General features: G+C 46.8%; 1 protein-coding gene across 2 annotated transcripts; it reads right to left on the bottom strand.

Moving 5' to 3' along the window:
• Positions 1 to 12,435: 12,435 nt before the first annotated feature.
• On the bottom strand, positions 12,436 to 18,543 carry LOC120659370 (ubiquitin carboxyl-terminal hydrolase 8-like). Of its 2 annotated transcripts, none has more exons than XM_039937488.1 (12): positions 18,325 to 18,543; positions 18,027 to 18,251; positions 16,497 to 16,623; positions 16,360 to 16,419; positions 16,187 to 16,279; positions 15,723 to 16,007; positions 15,322 to 15,633; positions 14,608 to 14,865; positions 14,350 to 14,498; positions 13,557 to 14,183; positions 13,086 to 13,359; positions 12,436 to 12,957 (listed from the first exon to the last, which is right to left on the bottom strand). In XM_039937488.1, the coding sequence occupies exons 1-12, from the start codon at positions 18,432 to 18,434 to the stop codon at positions 12,847 to 12,849; spliced, it is 2,631 nt and encodes an 876-aa protein (XP_039793422.1). In that variant the 5' UTR covers positions 18,435 to 18,543; the 3' UTR covers positions 12,436 to 12,846. The 2 variants fall into 2 exon arrangements, with proteins under 2 accessions (XP_039793422.1, XP_039793420.1); XM_039937486.1 differs by having other exon boundaries at positions 13,557 to 14,192; positions 18,325 to 18,538.
• Positions 18,544 to 19,876: the final 1,333 nt, after the last annotated feature.

Below are 19,876 nucleotides of genomic sequence, written 5' to 3'. Positions count from 1 at the left end.
CGCCGTGGCCTCCCTCCCCCTCCGCCGCCGCACCTCCGCCTCCCTCCGGCGGCTCCAGCGGCCCCGAATCCCATGGCGGCAGCGGCCGCCGGCACCGGATCCGCGGCGGCAGTGGCGCGCCTGGGCGGGGCCGCGGCGGGGAGGCCATGTGGCGGCTCGCCGCGCGCAGGTAAGTGTTTTTGTTTTATGCAAAAAAAAATCACAAATTTTTTTTCTGAATTTCTTTTGATTCTGGATGAATTTTTTTTATCCGAGCCTTTTTTTTCTTTTCGTTTGGATGCAAAAAAAATTTTATCAAAGCTTTTCTTGTTTTGAATGTAATAGTTTTCTCCTCAATATTTTTTGTTTGTTTCTCGAAAATTTTTCTTCCAATATTTTCCCGTCAAATTTTTTCGCTTCATCAATTTTTCCCCTTGAAAATTTTCTCAGAAATTTTTATCACAAAACGACAAAAGGTTACTAAAAAAGGAAAGAAAAAACGGTCGAAAAATCGACCGTACGGACCAAAATTTACGATCGCCCGCAAACTAGCGAGACCCAGTGGCTTGCAGGTCTCTCTTTTGTCTTCAGTTTAATTTCCTTTGGATGTCACACTACTGGAGAAAGAAAGGGCTCTTAGTACCGGTTGAAAACCGGCTTTATTTGGTCCCGGTTTTCCAACCAGTACTAGGAAACCGAGACCAAAGGGGTCGGTCTAGAACACCAGGTATTGTATCATCGATGCGTTGTAATATATTAGTAATTAGTTATTAGATAATAGCAGTAATGAGATATACCTATCTTAATAAAATGTAGAAGAAAAAATAGTTGAAAACAAACTTGGTACTATATATGAACGTAACAATGCAATGTCATTATTGTTTTATGGCATTATTATTACCTTTGATCAATTCCCTGTAGTTATTATGAGTTGTTAGCCCATACTACCCCTGTTGAGCATATAACAGTTTTTTTTAATATGAAATCCAGACTTAGATAGGTTCCAAAAGGCTAGGGAAATCCTGACGAAGTCATCTAGCTGCATGTCTAGCTGGGCAGAGCTTGTGTGGATCAGCTAGCTCCTAGTTCTCCATCAATGTTCCCACACTCCCTATGTGGATCAACTGCCAGTCTGCCATCACAAAAGACACGGTGAAACTAATAGTTGTTTATCAAGATGTGATGACACCTATATGTGAAAGAGACTGTAAACTGTACATATGCACCAATATGAGAGCAACCCATCGTGCACTTTAAGTTTAATGATGATGGACATGAACAACAATATGGTATTGCCACGGTCAATTGAAACGTCCCCTCATAAGAGAAGACTTAAATGTGATACAATATCAGTCCCAGGAGGCTGATAACATATTTATTACATCAGATGGTACATCATCGTACAACTCTACGCGGTAATGTGAAGTGAAGTGCCACTATCGTGAGGACAACAACTACAACCCAAACAAGAACGTGAAGCACGAAGAAGTCATCAGAGTCTTGCGCCATACGGAGCTCCTGCGGGTGACCCTATCCACAGGCAAGGTTGGGTGCAGAACGGAACACCTACTCAATGTCCTCGGGAACAAAGTCTGGATCTTCCTCTGTAAAAATTAAGTAAGGGGTGAGTACAAACGTACTCAGCAAGTCCAACCACACCCACGGAGGGGGTATAAACAGAATACATGCCCAGGATAGATCAATAATAAGGATAGGGTTTTATTTGCGGAAAGTTAATTTTTATGCATGGGTTTATATGATAGAAAAGGGATTTCCACAGCAATTATCTTGTATCGAGTACACGTAGGGTTGATCCACACAGGATCCCGGTTTATAAGTTGCTACCGGACTCCCCGTCCACTGTAGCACACGGCACAGCTACCGGACACTTTCCAAAACAACTCACGCCAACCCATCCATTCCCAGAAGAAATGCTAGTTGTGTGACCAAACCGTAACTCGCCCAGTACCGTGAGCATGACTATTCGAATAGATTTTATACTCTACAGAGGTGTGCAACTTTACCCACAAGCGGGGTACCACAGCACGATTACCGTAGTGTCGGTGCAGATCCCAACAAAGTCATTACCCACCTTAGCTAGACCTGACTAGCCACCACGGGATCCACCAAGGGGCCATTGACCTATCTCCGAGGTTTAACCGGGGCATAAGTCACACAGAGCTTATCCCTTCTCCGTAGTCACCCGTTGCTCTGAGTTCTCCTAATGGCTATCAGACTAACTAGTGGGGTTTATGCTAAGTCGTTGCCACATACAACGGTCGAGTGGTTTGCACGATGGTAGAGTTAGGCAAGATGACACATCAACTCGGTCCTTAATTGTGACAAGATGGATATCTCCCAACCCTGCTCAACCACACAGGTACGAGCACACCTTTTGGCAATTCACACAGAAGTGCCATCCATCTCATCCTTCTTTTAGTTTTCAAAAATTTCCACATTTTCCCTTCTCGCACACTCACACATTTTCCTTTTATAAAACAAGTTGTACCACGTTCAAGGTCCTAAGCATTCTAGCAGCGATTAACATCCAAATAGAACAAATCATATTTAGACGTTAATCTAGGTGGTCAAGGAATGGTCATAACAAATCAAGGGGTGGCTATCCAACCGGGTTTTAGCAGCAAAACAACATACAGTTTTGAAAACAGGCCAATAGGTTGTGTTTATAAAATTGGGGCAAAATATGCATCAAAGGATGAGATTGAACTTGCCGTTCTCAAAGCCTTCCGGAAAGTCCTGATCGAGGTACTGTCCTTCGGATTCGGGGTCGCGGTACTGATCCTCGCTAACTTGCTCGTGGTACTGTTCGTCGATGAGTTCTCCCTCATTCACACTGTGATCTACGACGCACACAAGCAAGCACACAATAAAGAAAAAAGAAATAAAGGTTTTATCGTTGAGCTCGAATCGGGAACAATTAAGATAGGTGTAATATTTTTGGGCGGTTTTCTAATGGCACAGCTGAAATTATGTTAGAAATGGCGTGGTAAAGTTTCAGGTCAATCGGAGAATGTTTTGCGCATGAAATGATAGGTTAAAGGAGTGGTTTATGGGCCAAACCGGAGTCCTGGGGGCCTATTTGTAATTATTTTTGGGAAGAAAAGGGCTTGTTTGGAATTTCTAGAAATATTCGGGGCTCACTAGAAATGTGCAGGGGTCTAGGTGTAATTATTTTGTATAGTGGAAGGGTCTTTTCTTAAATAGGAAGAATCGGGAGGGCTTTTTTGGAAAAGAACATAGAGAGGGGGAGGACTCTTAAAGAAATAGGGAGAAGGGCAGGGGGTTAAGGGCAAAAGTGCCCCTCTTCTTCCTCTCTCCAGCGACCGAAACAGGGGAGGGGGAAGGGGGCGACGCCGGCGGCGGCTTTGCCGGCGAGCCAAGGCGCGGTGGCGGCCGTGGGAAGGGGGAAAGGGAGAGGGAGTCGCAGTGGATCGATTCCCCCACTTAATTTGGGCGGAGGTGGTCTGTGGAGGCGTAGCCACGGCAGCGGGCAGCGGCGGCGGCCGTGGTGGCGCTACTGCGGGGTTCGGCGGCGGTCAAGGAGAAGGAACCCAGAGGATTCTATCCCCTACCTCGGCTCGGGCTGGGGCGCAGCGAGGAGGGCTGCCCACGGGGGCTGGCAGCGGTGGGTAGAAGAGCTTGTGGCGGCGGCGTTCGGGTGCAGGAGTGGAGGGCACGCGGTGGCGGAAGTGGTCGTGGTGGTGGTGGGCGGCGTCGGGGCCTATTTATAGGCGCTGGAAGGCGGTGGAGATGAGGGGCGCCAGTGGTGGCCGGCGGGAGGTAGCTCGGCTGCCTTAAATGGCGGGGGCCGCGGTGGTGGTGGCGTCGCGGAGCGGCGGCACGATTCGCGGCGGCGGCACAGGGACAACGAGATGGCTCGGGCAGCGGCGAGCGGCGCGCCGGGCACTGCAGGCGCGTGGAGCGCGTGGGTGCAGTGCGCGCGTGCGGCCAGGGGAGGAAGGGCACTGTGCGCGGCTCTGCAGCGCGTGGGGGGCGGCGCCGAGCTGAGCAGCGCGGGAGAGCGCGGCAGTGAGGAGAGGGAGGAAGGAGAGAGAAGGAGGGAAAAGGAAAAAGAAAAAGGGAAAAAGAAAAAGAAAAAGAAAGGGCGAGAGAGAGAAAGAGAGAGAGAGTCGCGGCGGGATTCGCGGCGGCGACCACGGGGTTGGACGAGCACGCGCGGCAGCGCGTTGCGCGGAACGAGGGAAAGAAAGAGATGGGACGGCGATTGAATTCGGGTGTCGGGACGGCGAAAATTTCAGTGAAGGATTTTTCGGGAGATTGGGAGCTCGGGCGGGGAACGAATTTTGAACGGCTTGAGCTCAATGATGAAAATGATTTTGGAAAGAAATTTTTAGCGAGCGATTTATTTTGGATGAATTTTACGGGTGTTACATCAATCCAAAAGACTAGGGAAAGGAACAATGACTGACTAAGCCATTACTTGCATGGCATAATCAGGCTCGTAGAAAGGAAAAGCAAAAATTATGTACGTACAAAACCATTTCTTAGGTATATTTCTATATTGTGTATGCTATAGTGTGTTTTTAACGACTCGTATGTGCCAGCTGCCAGGTATACCATCCGAACTAATACTCCCTCTATCCAAAAAAAAAAGAACAAGTCATTCTTAGGATTCAAAATCAGTCCCAAAAAAACATGTTATCTTACCCTATTTAGAAAGTGTATGTACATGTAAGAATCAATTAGTGCTAAATATGGGTAATGAATAGGGAAAACATGGTTATTTTACCTTGTTAATTTGTCATAGAATTCCTAGGATGACTTATTTTTTGGGATGGAGGGAGTATATTTGTCTTCAAAAATATATAGAAACTATATGTTCATCATTTTACATACATATAGAATAAAAAAGTACAATTATTTCCTGGTTTGTGACAAAATATGTGACCATGCATGGATTATTTCACAAATAATTAAATTCCTTCATGCCCTCACAGAGGTCAATATATAGAGAGTGTGGATTATCACATGCTTACTAACTGCATACAACTGGAATCATCACCGGTGATTGCGTTGATAGGCAACAAATATCTATCAATTGTGAAATCATTGAACCAAACAAAAATTTATCTTGTCCACTCAATACCTATCTTGATTCATCATTCCATGCTCTTTTTTTCTAGGAGTGAAACTGCATGACTGCACTTTGTACATTTTTTTTTGAAAGATCCTAAACCTTTCGGTTCGGCGTATATTAATAAAGAGAAGAGAATTGACCCTGTTTATAGGTAAACCGGGCCCAAAAACCGCACAACATAACTACAAAACCTACATCTAGCAACACCAGCCGGTTGGATTGGGACATCAACCGGAACTCACTCGACTTTAGCTGATCAGATTGGGACCTCGATCCGAGCCACCACAACCTACACTCCACCCGGTCGAATTGGGACATCGACATAGGCCACCACAACCTACACTCCGCCCGGTCGAATTGGGACATCGACATGGGCCACCACAACCTACACTCTGCTCGGTCGGATTGGGACATCGACCCGAGCCACCGCGAACTCTACCTGGTCGGATTGGGACATCGACACGAGCCACCACAATCCTAAAAGAACAGAGAAAGAAAGAAAAAAAAGAAAGCCCTTTCGGAAGCCGCCAACACCGAGAAAGCCTCCATGCCGGAAAAACAACCGACATGGGAAACCGACGCCCGTGGCCACGAACATGAGTTAGGTCAGAGCCGGAGATGCTCGACATCACCTTGAAGAAGGAAATGACGCCAATGGCGCCATCGATGCCGTCCCATGGAGGGATAGGTTTTCACCCTCATCGACGCTACAGTGAAAAGAGACGGCCGGCATCACCAGCCCCACCACCATGGGGTAGCTGGTAAACCATCGCACGATCGCAACCAGTGATGCCACCACGGCGACGCTGGAAAATGCCCGAGCAAACCGCTCTCAGCACACCACCACGGTGCTGCTAGCACACCGCAGCTCAGGTTGCCGCCGGAGCCGCTGCCGCCGCACCTTGATGCGGGCCGGCCACGTAAGGTGCCGCCGCGTCACGAGGCCGCGGTCGTGGCCGGCGTCGCCGCCGCCTCCCCCATCGCGCTGAGGCCCGAGGCCCAACAGCCGTGGGAGCCGCCGCCGCCAGGCCGGCCACGGACGGAGCCACCGCCGCCGCATCACAACATGCACATGCCGCCGCCGATGTCACCTCCGCGCACAGAACGCCGGCGCCGCCACCGCGCCCCACCGCGCACAGCCACGACGGCGCCACTGCCACCACCCCCCGACACGTCGAAGCCCGAGGAGGGCAGATCAGGCGGCGTAGGGCGCGAATCCGGCCACCCGGGAGGCGGATCCGGCCGCGAGACACCGGAGTTGGCCACCACTGCCATGGCAAGCTACCAAGAGAGGGTGAGGGGGAGAGAAAGAGAGAACGAGGGGAAGGTGGAGCCCCGCTGCCGCCTTCCTTACGGCCGCGCGGGTTTCCGGCTGCTGCTCCGGCGACGGCGAGACAGGCCGGGGCACGGACAAGGGCGCGGCGGCGCTCGGGGCAGTTCTGCCCGAGACGCCCTAGGTGGAGCGACGCGGACGGGTTCTTTTTTTTGTACATTATATTAAAGGTATATAACTGTAAGGATCACCGGGGTGTCCGACCCTAAAGGGGGAGGGGGTGAATAGGGTCGCTAATCGCTTTCTATCCTAGGGCTCAATCTATTTGCATGAGATAAACCTAACTCGTCCTACACATGCTAGTTATGACTAAGATTTATCTATGATACTCTCTACTTACCCCTAAAAGACTTGCAACCTATAGCCAATCCTAATCAAACTAACTAGGAAAGTAAAGGCACGCAAGATAGAGTAAATGCGGAAATGTAATACGGTAAGTAAAAAGGTAAGGAAGAGAATATGCAAACTCCCGTGAAGACACCAAGACACACGATTTAACGTGGTTCGGTTAGGACACCAAGTCCCTCCCTACGTCCAGGGCCACTTGTCCAACACAAACAAGTGTGATGCCGAGTCTCTCCGCTTGATCACCGTCTTGCGTTCGCCACCAAGGCTCCCGGCAAGCAAAGGCTAAGTGACCCCAAGTCACCAAGACAAGGCCACCGCCACCGTCTCTCTCGAAGCGTCACCCACGACACCGTCTTCACTATCGGAGCTTCTCACCAAGAGGGGTCTCCTTCCCCGCACAAAGTGTCGTTGCCACTCCACACCAAGTCGGAGGGTCACACGACGAGTACAATGATTGCTTGCCGCAGCAAGGCTTCTCTCAAGGGAGCTCTCGCAAGAACTAATCCCTATTACAAGCACTAAGCACTCTCACAAGTGTGCTTAAGCCTATAAGATGTACAATGATGCTCTATGGTGGTTGGAGGTGTTCTTCAAGTGTAGTATGCTTCAGCAACTCCAGCACTCTCCAGCAACCTCAAATGACCCGGCCGTGGGGGTATATATAGCCCACACACCCCAAAAGAGCCGTTGGGAAAGGCTGACAAAAATTCTTATCGTCGGTTAAATCGACGCTCCAGTTTTGTGAACACCGGATCAACCGGTGAGTGTACTTTCCCTTCTTCTAGCCGTTACTGTCTTCCAACGGTTACTTGATCAATCGACCGACGCTCTTGAAATCACCGTCGGTTTAACCGGTGAGTGCAAGCTCAGAAACCCCCCGAAAAATGGAGTCTCTGGACAACTGCACCGACGCTCAATTTTGAGCATTGTCGGTTTAACCGGTGCTAAACCCTAGCCTCAGCCTCTGGGTCCATTGCACCGACGCCTTAATTTTTCCCGTCGTCGGTTCAACCGGTGCACTCTGCTGACTTGGTCTCCACTGAGCCCATTGCACCGGTGAGTACAATTTTTCTATCGTCGGTTTAACCGGTGATAGTAAATTGTCTCTGTTTTGATCTTTCTGACTTGGATTTCTTCACGGTCTCTTCGATTCTTCGATTCTTCTAGCGGAACCACCGTAGGGGCGGCCCTTCGGGCCTAGCTACGCCTATTTTCTTTTTGTCATCACTTGAACCTAAAAGTCTGAGAATGGTTATCTTAACAATCATATTAGTCCAAGTGTTGTGTGTGTTATCAATCGCCAAAACATTATATTGAAATATGGCATGAGAGGTCATTTTCGCTACAATAACCATATAAATATATATAAAGCACCACTTGTGCACAAAATAATTGACGCCGCCAGTAGGTATACTTAAACATGTAAAGAGATAGCTCTAGATTCCTATTGTTAATTGAGATACCGCAGGTGCGCATATGCAAGAATAAATGGACCACAAATATCTAATGGTCAAAATTTCATTTCTTGTCTCCACTAGCAATAGGGAATAAGATGTGTTGGAAAGAAGTTTAACTTTTCTCGAAAGGTCCCATTCACACGAGAACAATGATGATGAGGTACGGTCCGATCCACTGCAAGATATTTCAAAAAAAATGAAAATGATCATATATATCTTGTCCCCTAACATGATTTATTGTATAAGATTTCTCAAGGGCAAAACATCAAGTATTGGTTTGCACTGTTTAATTTGTTGAGCTTATGTGTACTTTTTTAGTCTAGATCAGTCGCCCACAAGTGATTATCAACAGATATTTTGGAACGTTAACACGTACCACTACTACTGGTGCACCCATCTGTGTCCCTGAAGCAGTTTATGCAAGTGACCGATGCCAGCACTGGCAGCAGGCAACGCAAGGGCAGGATGTGCTGGTGTCTGATTGGACGATTCCTCTGCTCAGGAAATGTCACCTCAATTGGACAGATTGGATCCTCCTCCCAGTCTCATCTGGTTTCAGACTGACAAGATGGATGCCTAACCAACACTAGTTCTCGTAACCTGGTGCCACTCCCTTGCACTACAATCATTTTGCTAGAACTGTGTGTGTGCATTGCTATGAGTTGTTATGCAGACCCTACCGAGGATAGATTAATGGCGGGTTTCTTTCTGTGCAGTAAGAATGGAACAGATCATGATTTGAACCTTTGTGATCTGCCAGCGTTTAATTACTAGAAAAAATAGTTAAGGGAGATAAAGATCAGGGGCATGCCTGTCCCGTGTGTGTGTGTTTTGAAACGGAACCGGCAGGAGAGCTGCCTGTCGCATTAATAAGAAAGAAAGCTCAAACGAACATAAGTTGATTCTTGATTGTAATAACAAATTCATACAGAATTTTAAGAAACTGAAGATGTTTTTCTTTGTTTCACTGTTTAACTTCCTAATTAGTTTTGCCAATTAAAACTTAATAATCTTTCCATTTTTCTTGTTCTGAATCTTTTCTGTTAGTAAATTAAATGCTGTCTCGCCTACAGTACATGCAAGAACTCTGCACCATAAGCCAATACAAATTTAAAAAGAAAAGCTCCTAGCTACATGCAAACTTAACAATAGCGTAATAATACCATCGCAAATTCCCTCTTTTACAAGAAATTTTACAAGCGTTTAAGTCGAAATATACATAATCTGCAAGGTGAACGGTCTTTGCTACTAGTACATGTGTAGCTCCATTATCAAGTACAAAATAGCCTATGCAATTTATCATATATATGTAGATGTACGTACTTCTCTACAAATAAAATAAAGGTTTTTATATATTGAAGGAGCAAACAATGGGCACTGGCACAGTGTGTCCCAAACAGTTCTATACACTCATCTGCTAGCTGGAAAAATTAAAAACAATCCAAGGCCTACTACAGTCAGTCCTACTCTCCATTCATGCACGCCTATGGACGCACGATCGATCGAACCCTGCCTGGCTGCTTCCTCCTTTGTCGTTTGCCTGCTCTAGTCTCTCATGCATCATCATCTCTCTCGCAACAAAACAAATGGCACGCGTGTACTATGTACTATAGTGTCATGACTGGTTGCAGGGCGTGGCGAGCAGGATGGGTAAAGAATGGGCGAACTGGCCGGCCGGCCGGCCGGCGGATGATCCTCCAAACCAGCAAAGGCGAGAGCTTGCGTTGGGGCGTGAACAGGTCGAGCTTGCTGCGCCCGGCCGGAAATGGAGTGGCGGCCGGCAGCCTTGGGTGAGCCTGATGAAGCCTGGCCGCCGGCCGGCCATTCACTTCCATGGTTAATAGCCAGCAGGGGCAGAAGGCACTGTGCAACGACACTGTTGCGGCGCCGGCCCCGTCGTCGTCCTCTTGTACGTCCTGCAGTGTTGCGTCGTCACTGTTAGAATTCCGAGCTCGGCCGTAAAGTCAGCAGTGGTGATGGTAAAATCTCAAGGTGTTTCCCTGCTTCTTGTTACCGACGGAAAGAAAAAAAAAACTAACCTGTCCTTGTTGCGTATTGTCGAGAAAAAATGGTTTGATAAAAGTAAAACCCTAAAAGGCATCCTCCGTCTCCGTGGAACTAACCAAGTTAAGGCAATCCTTTGGAAGGGGAGACCTGTCGGCATCGTCGTCAATCACGGGCCAGCAGAGATAGGTTGCCGGTCCAGGCCCCGGGCACGAAAAGAACCGTGCAAAACTACTGCAGCGCAATTTCACCTGTACAGTGGAGCATCCTGCATCGATCCGCCATGGATGGGCCGTCGTCACCTCTCCCATCAATGTCGCAGCCGGGGAGCACTGTAGATGCCATTCCCCCGATGGAGAGCGGGTTCCTGCTCCTGCTCCTGCTCGATCGGGGGTGGGGGACGGCAGGCCAGGCGCCCAGGCCCCGGCGCCCTCGCAGCAGGGCATCGATCAGATCCAATCATCCACCTGATGACCTGACTGACCCACAACCAGCCGGCCGGCCATTCATGTGGTCACCAGCCTTACACATCCATCCCATCGGCTGCCTTTAACCCTTTCTGCTGGCACATCCAGGCTCTCCGGCCGGGCTATACCTCCTGCCAGGATCCAAAATGCATGGCTGAGGGGGGCAGCACTCCTAGCAAAAGGGTGGTGTCCTATTCCATTCCTGCCTTCCATGCCAACACCCATTCCTTTATTTTCACTTCTGGCAGGTAAAAACAACATACTAACATACTAGCACTGAATGTGTTGTGTCGTCGGCGTGAGCTTCCAGCTCCATGTTGCTTCTTTCTTCTTAATACAATGATGCGCAAATCTCCTACTTATTTGAGAAAAAAAAACTGAATGTGTTAGGTATCAAAACTTATTTTTTAATTTTTCGGAGAATAGGTGGCTGGGATGCTCGCATCTCGATCCGCCTCAGGTTAGGGTTTGAGATATGGTGCTTTGAGTTCTAAGGACACTCCTTCAAATTCATGTGGCTAATAAAGGGAAGAAGAGACCATGAGCACAAGATGGTCCCGCAGGGAGGTGGAATGGGAATATAAAGGAGGCGTGGGCACCACAGGTGAGTGGCGAAGGAAGGCCTACGTGGGCAAGGTCGGAGTGGGGGCATCATACAACTGAATGGCGGCAGGAGTCATCAGAGAGGGTAGACTGAGGGCGTCCACAATATCTATTTGGTCAGCTGATGTGAAAGTGAGAGAGAAAAAAACTATTTTATACTATTGTACCCACACGCTCCTCTCACGTATTCTTGGGCTACGTGAAATAGATCAGCTATTTGTCGTCACTAGTAACTACTCTCACTCCTACTTTTTTGTTGTCACATCAGATCTAGCTAGTCAAATAGCTAACCATTGTGGACGCCCTGAGAGAGAAGCATCGGTAGGCAATGGAGGGGATTTATTTATTAGTAGGATTGGTTTAGACACGGAGTCCGTCGGATTTGAATCGATAGACTAAAAAGATCGAGCTCATACAAGCCAAGCAACGCTCGAACGCGAGCTAGACAGACAGACCGACCCCTAACTTAGGATGATATCATGTCACTAGCACATAAGATCTCAGGGTTTGGGGATCAGCATTAAATCAGCAGGTACTTGGATAGGTACCCGTCAAGAAACAATGGATCAAGCACTAAGGATCAGGAGCAGGGAGAAAAAAGTAGGATTATTGAAGGAGGGTTCTGGCTTGCCCATGAAGAGTAGAGAACTTTAGACCTGCTGGTGTTCATTGCAGCTGGCCATGGACTTGTCCTCCGACACCAGTAGATCGCCCCCACAGGCTCATCTCGCCCAAAAAGCTCCGAAGCTCATCCCACCCGGTCCGGCCCTAAGACGCGTCGTCACAAGGAATGGTTCCCAGATAGGGCAGAATATTTGTCGAACCACACTAGCAGCTACCAGCAGCGATCGCAGCACCCAGCTCGTGTAACCTGTCACTGAGACGAGCTCCGGCGAGCTCCGGCGAGGGGTCAGCGTCCATCATGGCGATCCTGGAGATATGGCTGGTCAGGAAAAGTCTCCCAGCTGGGCAGGGGCTTTCCACGCCTTCAATGATCACCGCGTCGCCGTCGGGGCTGACTGGAGAGACGGCGAATTGCCGGCTCATGGATGGAGCAACAGCATGGGGGAGAAGCTGCGGCGTCACGGTCACACCACACGCAGCAATCTGGACAAGAACAGATCATGGGGAAATCTGGAGAAGAACAGATCACACGGGAGTTAATTTACAGAGCTGTTACATCGCCGCCTCGAATCCCCGGCGCGAATTCTGCGGGCAGAGACAGAAGAATTGTGTTCATTGACCCTTCCTTCACACTACAATGCTGGGGGTGGGAGGGGGCCCGGGCCATGTATGATGTACCCAAAAGAATATAAGAATATTGTGAGCTGGAAAAAAAGAATGTTGCATCAGCTAGGTTCTTCTGCTCTCTCCTGTTGGCAGCTGAATCTGTACATGCTGTTGTATAGGTAAGTTAGCGTGACTTGAGAGATCCAAGTGCCGACATGTTGAAATCAGTCATGGTGAAACGGCAGGTATGCAGGGAAGTCTGGAGTTGCCAACTGGAAAACACCTGCACAAAATGCTACTGTATCCTCACTGTCGTCTGTAGAACAGAACATAAGCCGCCGGCGTCTTTATGCTGTCTTCGCTTATAGGAGTCACACAGTCATCATCGAACTTATACCATCCTTTACCTTCCTCGTGCTGCAGAAACATCAAATGTGTCAGTAACCCACCTTATCAACCAAGCGTGAAACTCAATCAAGAGATTAAAATGATACATCAAGGATTGGACATGGACAACACAGCATGAAAAGAGTTGAGAAACTCACATAGATGCTGGCGGTGTAATGCCCTCCTCCCATGTTTCCATAGTGGTTGCTAATGGCATACAAGCGATAATGGCTGCTTGGCTGCTCGCTCTTGTCGGCAACGTATGATGACAGATCCAAATCAGTGGTGGGGAAGTCAACGAATGTCTCGAGCTTGTTTCTTGTGAACTGAGTGTACGAGAACCTTTTGAGGTGGATCACCAGGACTTCAGGCAGCCTCCAGAGATCCAATTTCTTCATCGCTTGTTGATGCTTCTTGCAGCATGGGCAGTACCTGATTAACAAGCAGAGGAAAAAAAAAGGTCAAAATTATGAAGCCAACAGTGCACTTTCTTTTTTAGGAGATATTTTCTTCTTTTTTTTGGATTTATAGGTCAAGAATGATTTCTTTCTAAGAAAAGAATATTGTGAAAGGCATTCTGCAAACAGTGAAGCCAAAAGCCACACAGTTGTTCCTCTAGGTACACTTACCACATGTCCTCTGGGCCCAATGGCTCCTCTTTCAGAAAGGCTTCCAGACAGCCATGTAGTGCAATAGAATCTTCAGTTCCTTTCGGGGTAAGCTCAAGCTTGTGAATCTCAGGTAGATTGTTCAGCATTGAGGCAGCATACTGTCTTGACGCATTTTGTTGCCAGTGGACATTCACATGCAACCGGCTTGGTATTGTCTCCAGTAAATCAAGCTCATTAATTTCTATTTTCTGTTGCTGGACATCACCCCTTTCACTTTTTAAATAAAATTCAAAATCTTCCACTCTCCTTTCCTTGTTAGGATCAGCTTTACCCCCATCATATAACTCACCGGGTGCGTTTGTTATTTCACAATCATTAGTACTGCAGTTACTGTTTCGAGGGTCATCATCCAATTGAATATCCTGAAAATTACTGCCTGAATCAGAAGGCATTCCATCCATCAAGTCAGCAGAGTCACCATTAAACCCTGCAGAACCATTAAGTGAGCTAGCCCCCTTGGAAAGTTGGAATGGATTCAGCAATTTCAGGTAGATATTCTGAAGGGATAATCCATTGACTCTCTCTGGAAGCGCTGCCAAAAGTGGGGCCTCAAATTCCTTCTTTTGTGGAGTTACATTATCACCACTAGAATGCCTGAATGCAATGGCAAGCAAAAATTATGTTATGTTTTATTTCAAAAAAAAATGTTATGAAAGTGCGTAAAGGTCTCAAAATGCACAGTACTAGCTTCATAACTAAAACATTTGGACAAAAAAAAACCAGTAATATAAATGTAAATGGTTGTGCTTACTCATCAAAATGCTGGTGTGTAAAAATCACAAGTGGGGATTTCTCATATTTTTTGGGTAGGCGGTAGGCTGCCAGTTTATCCCCATCCCTCAGCAATGAAACCGAATCAGAAGGTTCCTCCAGGTATCGAAGAATGCAGTTATTATAGACCTGCACAGTCAGTTCCAGTAAATGAAAGAGCTAAGGAACTTGTATTGCTTAAACTAGCTTAGAAAATTTGCAACAGTTCAAAAGGGGCAATGAGGAAGGGAAATCATACCTCCGCAACAAGTAGGATCTCATCATCTCCAAGTAAGCAAGCAATGCTTAAAGCCTGAACAAGATCACTAAGAGTCCCAAACTTCGGCACACTGACATCATATGAGCAAGGTTCTCTACTACCATCAGTGCTGAAAACTGTTACAGTCATTGCCCTCTTTGCCATGGAAGGTACGGGCAAAGATAAGTACATAAATGGGTCAAAAGTGACAGATTTTTTACTGCAAGTAGGACAAGTTAACATAGATTTGTATTGCCCCTGCAAATGGTAACCAGAAGAGTTTAATAGCATAAAATACAGGACACACATTGAATTAATACTGCATAAAATATATAAATTCACCACATGATAACAAATATAGCACAGTGCATCCTTGTAATGGAAATTAATTATGCAGAAGAAAATGAACAGTAAATGATGATTCTATGCTTTTCTGAAACATATTTTTGTAAAACAACTGCAGTTATGCACCTTCCTTGAAATCGAAGAGGTGTTTTAATCTCAACTCTTAATTGGTGTTTAGATCTGAAAAGGAATGTATTTGCAAATTGAAATAGACTAGGATCACTTCCATCAGTATTTAATGAATAAATGTTTTTTTTAGTTTGTGAATTCAATTGACAGATACAATGTTAAAAGCACAAAAGAACTAAAAAAAAGCCGTTGTTTCAGGAAGGGCGGAGTTTTGTTTCAAGAATAGGGGTTCAAACTTACATGGCAGGTATCAACTATCACAGAATCATTTCGAGCTAAATGGTTGCTCCAGTACTCATCTGCTACTTCTTCGTCAGGACGGCCACTTGCATCCTTTGCTTCTTCATACGGTTTACACTTAACCTGGTTAAGATCTTCATGGAGACCATCCAATAAAAAAGCAAGAAGCTCCTGTGAATCATGCTGATTAAAGCCACTGAACTGAGGAGCAAAACAGGCAATCTTTTCCTTGAAATGATGTGGCGCAACTGGTTTTCTGTCAGTGGTCCATAAGCTCCTCAACAATTCTCCAAACGCCAAAGCAAGTTCACCCTAGTTAATGGAAGAGTTGGTAAAACAATTATCGGCACCAATGCACGATTTGAAGAAAAAATATGTTTTAAGAAAAAGAATCTACATACATTCAATCCCAATGGATTAGTACGATTTATATTTCTGGCATAATCACCAAGGAAATAATCAACAAGCTTTGGTGTGTGAGCCAAACATTGGATCGAACTGTTCATAAAGCAAGTATTTCCAAGATTCTCCAATCCTATTAACCCCATAGAGCCAGCTCTTCCAAAGCTTCTGTAGTACGAATCAGCATTCAAATCATTAACACCTCCAGGGCTTTCTTTGTTGGTACCTCCAATTTTGGATGTTAAGGAATCAGACATTGCGTAGACTTGGACTTCTAGAAGATTCTGCAAGTGCAAATAAAAAAGGATAAGAAAGTACATTTGGGGAGAAAAAAATTAGGCCACGCTATAAGATGATAAGAATCAGAAAGTAATATCATCTCTTAATAAAGTAAATGCTGAATTAAATTCTAGTGCAGTGGAAACACGTTGGTACAGTAACCACAGGTTGCAAATGGTCCTACCTCTTGATCTGCATGGCAACAGTCATGATGTAGCCTATTCCATTCGTTCATTAATATTAGATTTGTCTGCCCTGAAAAATCCCAAACATGAACCTGGATAAAGAAACATTAAGTAAACAGCAGTAGTGGGATTCGTATTTCCAAAGTTGGAACTGCAGTGAGCAGCAACATACTGGTTGAGAATCAACATTGAAAATTTTGTTTGCTCGTTTGTAGTTCTCAACTGGATTGTCCTGAAGGATAATTAAATATGTAAGTATTATCCAAAGAGGAATTAATTGAACCAAAAATTGCCTGACAAAGATGGTACCTTTTTGCTAATCTTCAGTGTCAAAATACTTGTTTCTCGGACAGATATCCTAAGCACCAAAGGATAAGCACCAGCACTATCTCCAGCAAACGAATGCTTATTTTGCAAACCAAAACCAGAGTTCTGCCTAGAGAAAAGAGACACGAAGCTATGGTCAATGGATGAACAAAGATGAAATTAGAAGCTGAGTCAATTGGGCAACAAAACGGTGAACCTATGATGTAGGGTAATAGGTACAAGCATTGGTCATTTACATCTTATCCTCATTAGATGGCCCATAAAATCTTATGTGCGTCAAATATCTCAAGAGCATTATGATATATAAGCTAAGGAATAAATGAGCTGGATTCTAAGTAGAGTATGTCTCTGTAAAGGAAACAGTATTCAAGTCTCAAAAATGGTGAAGAGGAAAATATTTAACACCTACCTATTTTATTCTCAATTGGTTGAAAGTAAAGTGCCTTTGCCAATGCAGAATGTTATAAGAAATAATGGCAACTCAATCTGGTTACATATGGCTAAGAATCCTTTCATACGTTCAACATTAGGGGTATCACTAATTTGATGTGGGACAGCTAATTTATATCATAGCATTAAATCTATTGACCGTTTGATGCAGACTTCTTGCTTCTCAAGGAAGCGAGAAGAGAGATATGTCTAGAGCGAACAGCTACTAAAAGATAATGACTAGGTTGGTATGCAAAACACAGGATACTCGAGGGCGCTTCCAACCTATCAAACAATGAAATAATATAAACAGTAACACAGCAAATCAGTGTGCATGCCTTCCATATAAACCATAAGTCATGTCACATGTCAAACATAAAGGCTTTTAAAACTTAATTTTTTTCCCTAGCTGCAAGCCTGAACTCTTGGTGTTGTGCTGGGCTTGAGCAGTTGCAGAGAATGAATCATCCTACTTTAGTTTGGCATCAATGCAGCCTGCTCTTCGTGCATGGAACTCGGACAAAACAAGCAGCAGTAGGACAAGTGTCCAAATACGCACAACATGCCAAGTAAGCAACTAATAAAGGGTAACACATTCCGACACATGCATTCCCTCTCCTTGGCAAGTTGGCATCATCTAGTCTCCTCTGGAGGGTAACACATTCCCGTGAGCAATGCTGCATGCGTGAGTTATATTGCTCAGGGTTGTAAACCTAGGTTGGACTCGTGGAAGTGCGTCCGAGCTACAGACATTCTAGAGACACCTGCCCAGTGCCCACACTTAAAGCTTAAGGTCTGGTAACGACTCAAATGGCGCGGGCACGAGGTTCACTTGGTAGTTGGCACTACGACCAGTACACCAACACTGGGAGCTGAATTGCACTAGATCAATCACCATCTCGCTGATCCAATTGCATCGGCAGCCTACACGCCGCACCGCTGCACCAGCCCCGCAAGTGCGAAATGCACACCCATCCAACCGGCATCGGGAAAAAAAATGTAGACCCGTACCCCCGTAAACACCGTAGGAAGCCAAGCGAGGCAGCAAGCATAGATAGAGGGAGACGGGTGGCGGCGACTCACCTGGCGAGCGCCCTGGAGAGCTCGTCGGCCGGGACGAGCGCGTAGCTGCGCCCCCCCGCGCCTGTGCCGCCCGCGCGGCCGTCCCCGCGCTCGAGGCGCAGGACGAGATCCGGGTGCAGGAAGCTGTGGAGCAGCCTGAGGCCGTAGTAGGAGGGCGAGGCCGCGGCGGTGGCCGCGTACCGCACCCCGCCCGCCGCCTCCTCCTCCCGCACCCGCGCCCACCACCTGCACGCGCAATGCCGAATCAGACCGCGGAACCGGACCCAGCCCGCGAAGACGGGGGAGGAGCAAGCCGGACCTGAACGGGACGAGGCAGACGGCGGCGGGGGAGGAGCAGGCCGCGGCGAGGGCGCCGCGGCCGGAGGTGGAGGCGGAGGCCGGATGCGAGGCGGTGGCGGCGGTGGCCATGGGCCCCCGTCGGGGAGGGCGAGCGCGAGATGGGATCTGGGGGGGAGGCGTGCGCGAGTGAGCTGGCGCCGGGTCCTGAGGTCCTCCCGCGATGCGAGCCCCGGCTTGTCGCTTTGTTTTGTGGTGCGGGCGGGGGATTTGTAACGGAGACGCCCACGCCGCCGCGGTGGCGCTCGGCAGGGGAGGGAGACGCTCCGGCCAACGGTTGCTTCCTCGCTGCTTCCTTCCGTTCCGTTGCCTGCTTGGCTTGCCCTTGCCCTTGCCTGGCAGATTGGCACGTTGACTGCGTGCTGACCGGCCTGGTGTTCACTGTTCCGGACGCAGAAATTTCAGATCATTTCCGACGAGCGAGGAACTAATCGTGGGGAGTTTGGATTTTCAAAAGGAATTATAACGGGCTTCTATCACCCAGTCGACTGATTAACCACTTCGACGTTCAAATAACTCTAGCTTTGTTTCCTTCCGTTCCATTCCATTCTACAAAATAATCTCAAATGCATGGTATACTAAATGAAATCTATTTGCAAAAAAAATTCAGGGACGGGTGTATGTAACTTTTCGCGACAAATCTAATGACAGTAATTAATCGATAATTTGCTACAGCAATGCTACAATAACCATCCTCTAATCGCACGGTCAAAGACCTCATTAGATTCTTCAGGGTCACTAGCACGGGGGTTCTGAAGTTAGTTTTGTAAACTGGCTTTATTTGACACCGTAATTAGCGATCAAAATGTCAATATTCACTAGCACAGCACAAGCCAAACGAGGCTGACGATGATACTAGGTCCCGTTTGGATCACCTAGGAATAAAACGTTAATCCAAACTAAATTTTAGGTAACTAAACATAAGCTATCTAAATTTTAGTTCAGTCATGTTTGGATCCATGAACTAAATATTAAATGGAAAACCATTTAAAACATATAAGCGGGTGAAACTAAGCTTTAATTAGAATTAGGTAAGTTCTATGGACTAATGGATTATTTAGAGCATCTCTAGCAATCCTCCATTCTCCAATAATTTTGTATTATTGGGGAAAAAGTGCTCTAGCAATACCCCAATACAGTCTCTTTCCCCAATAACTATTGGGATGTCCCAATATTTCACCTCATTTTCCCTCAAATAAAGAGTGGATTTATGTTCTCCTAATATGTTGTTGTATTGAGACAAGAGTATTGGGAGACTGCAAAAGCAACTCTCCCAATAATTTTAAAGTTGTTATTGAGACACCTCCCAATATCAATTATTGAAAAAGAATTATTAGGAAACTGCTGGAGATGCTTTTAATCTAAAGTTTAGTCATATTTAGAAGGGATGCCGCCGCGATAATTCGGGCTACAAGAGGTGGATCGATGCACAAGCCGTGGGCAAGGTGGTAAACCACGTCGCCAAAGGCTAGGGTCAGGAAGGACCGTCGAAGATACTGGTAAAGTCATTTTAG

The sequence above is a fragment of the Panicum virgatum genome, chromosome 2N, assembly GCF_016808335.1.
Source record: "Panicum virgatum strain AP13 chromosome 2N, P.virgatum_v5, whole genome shotgun sequence".
Lineage (NCBI taxonomy): Eukaryota > Viridiplantae > Streptophyta > Magnoliopsida > Poales > Poaceae > Panicum > Panicum virgatum.
This window is presented reverse-complemented; position numbering and strand designations above follow the sequence as displayed.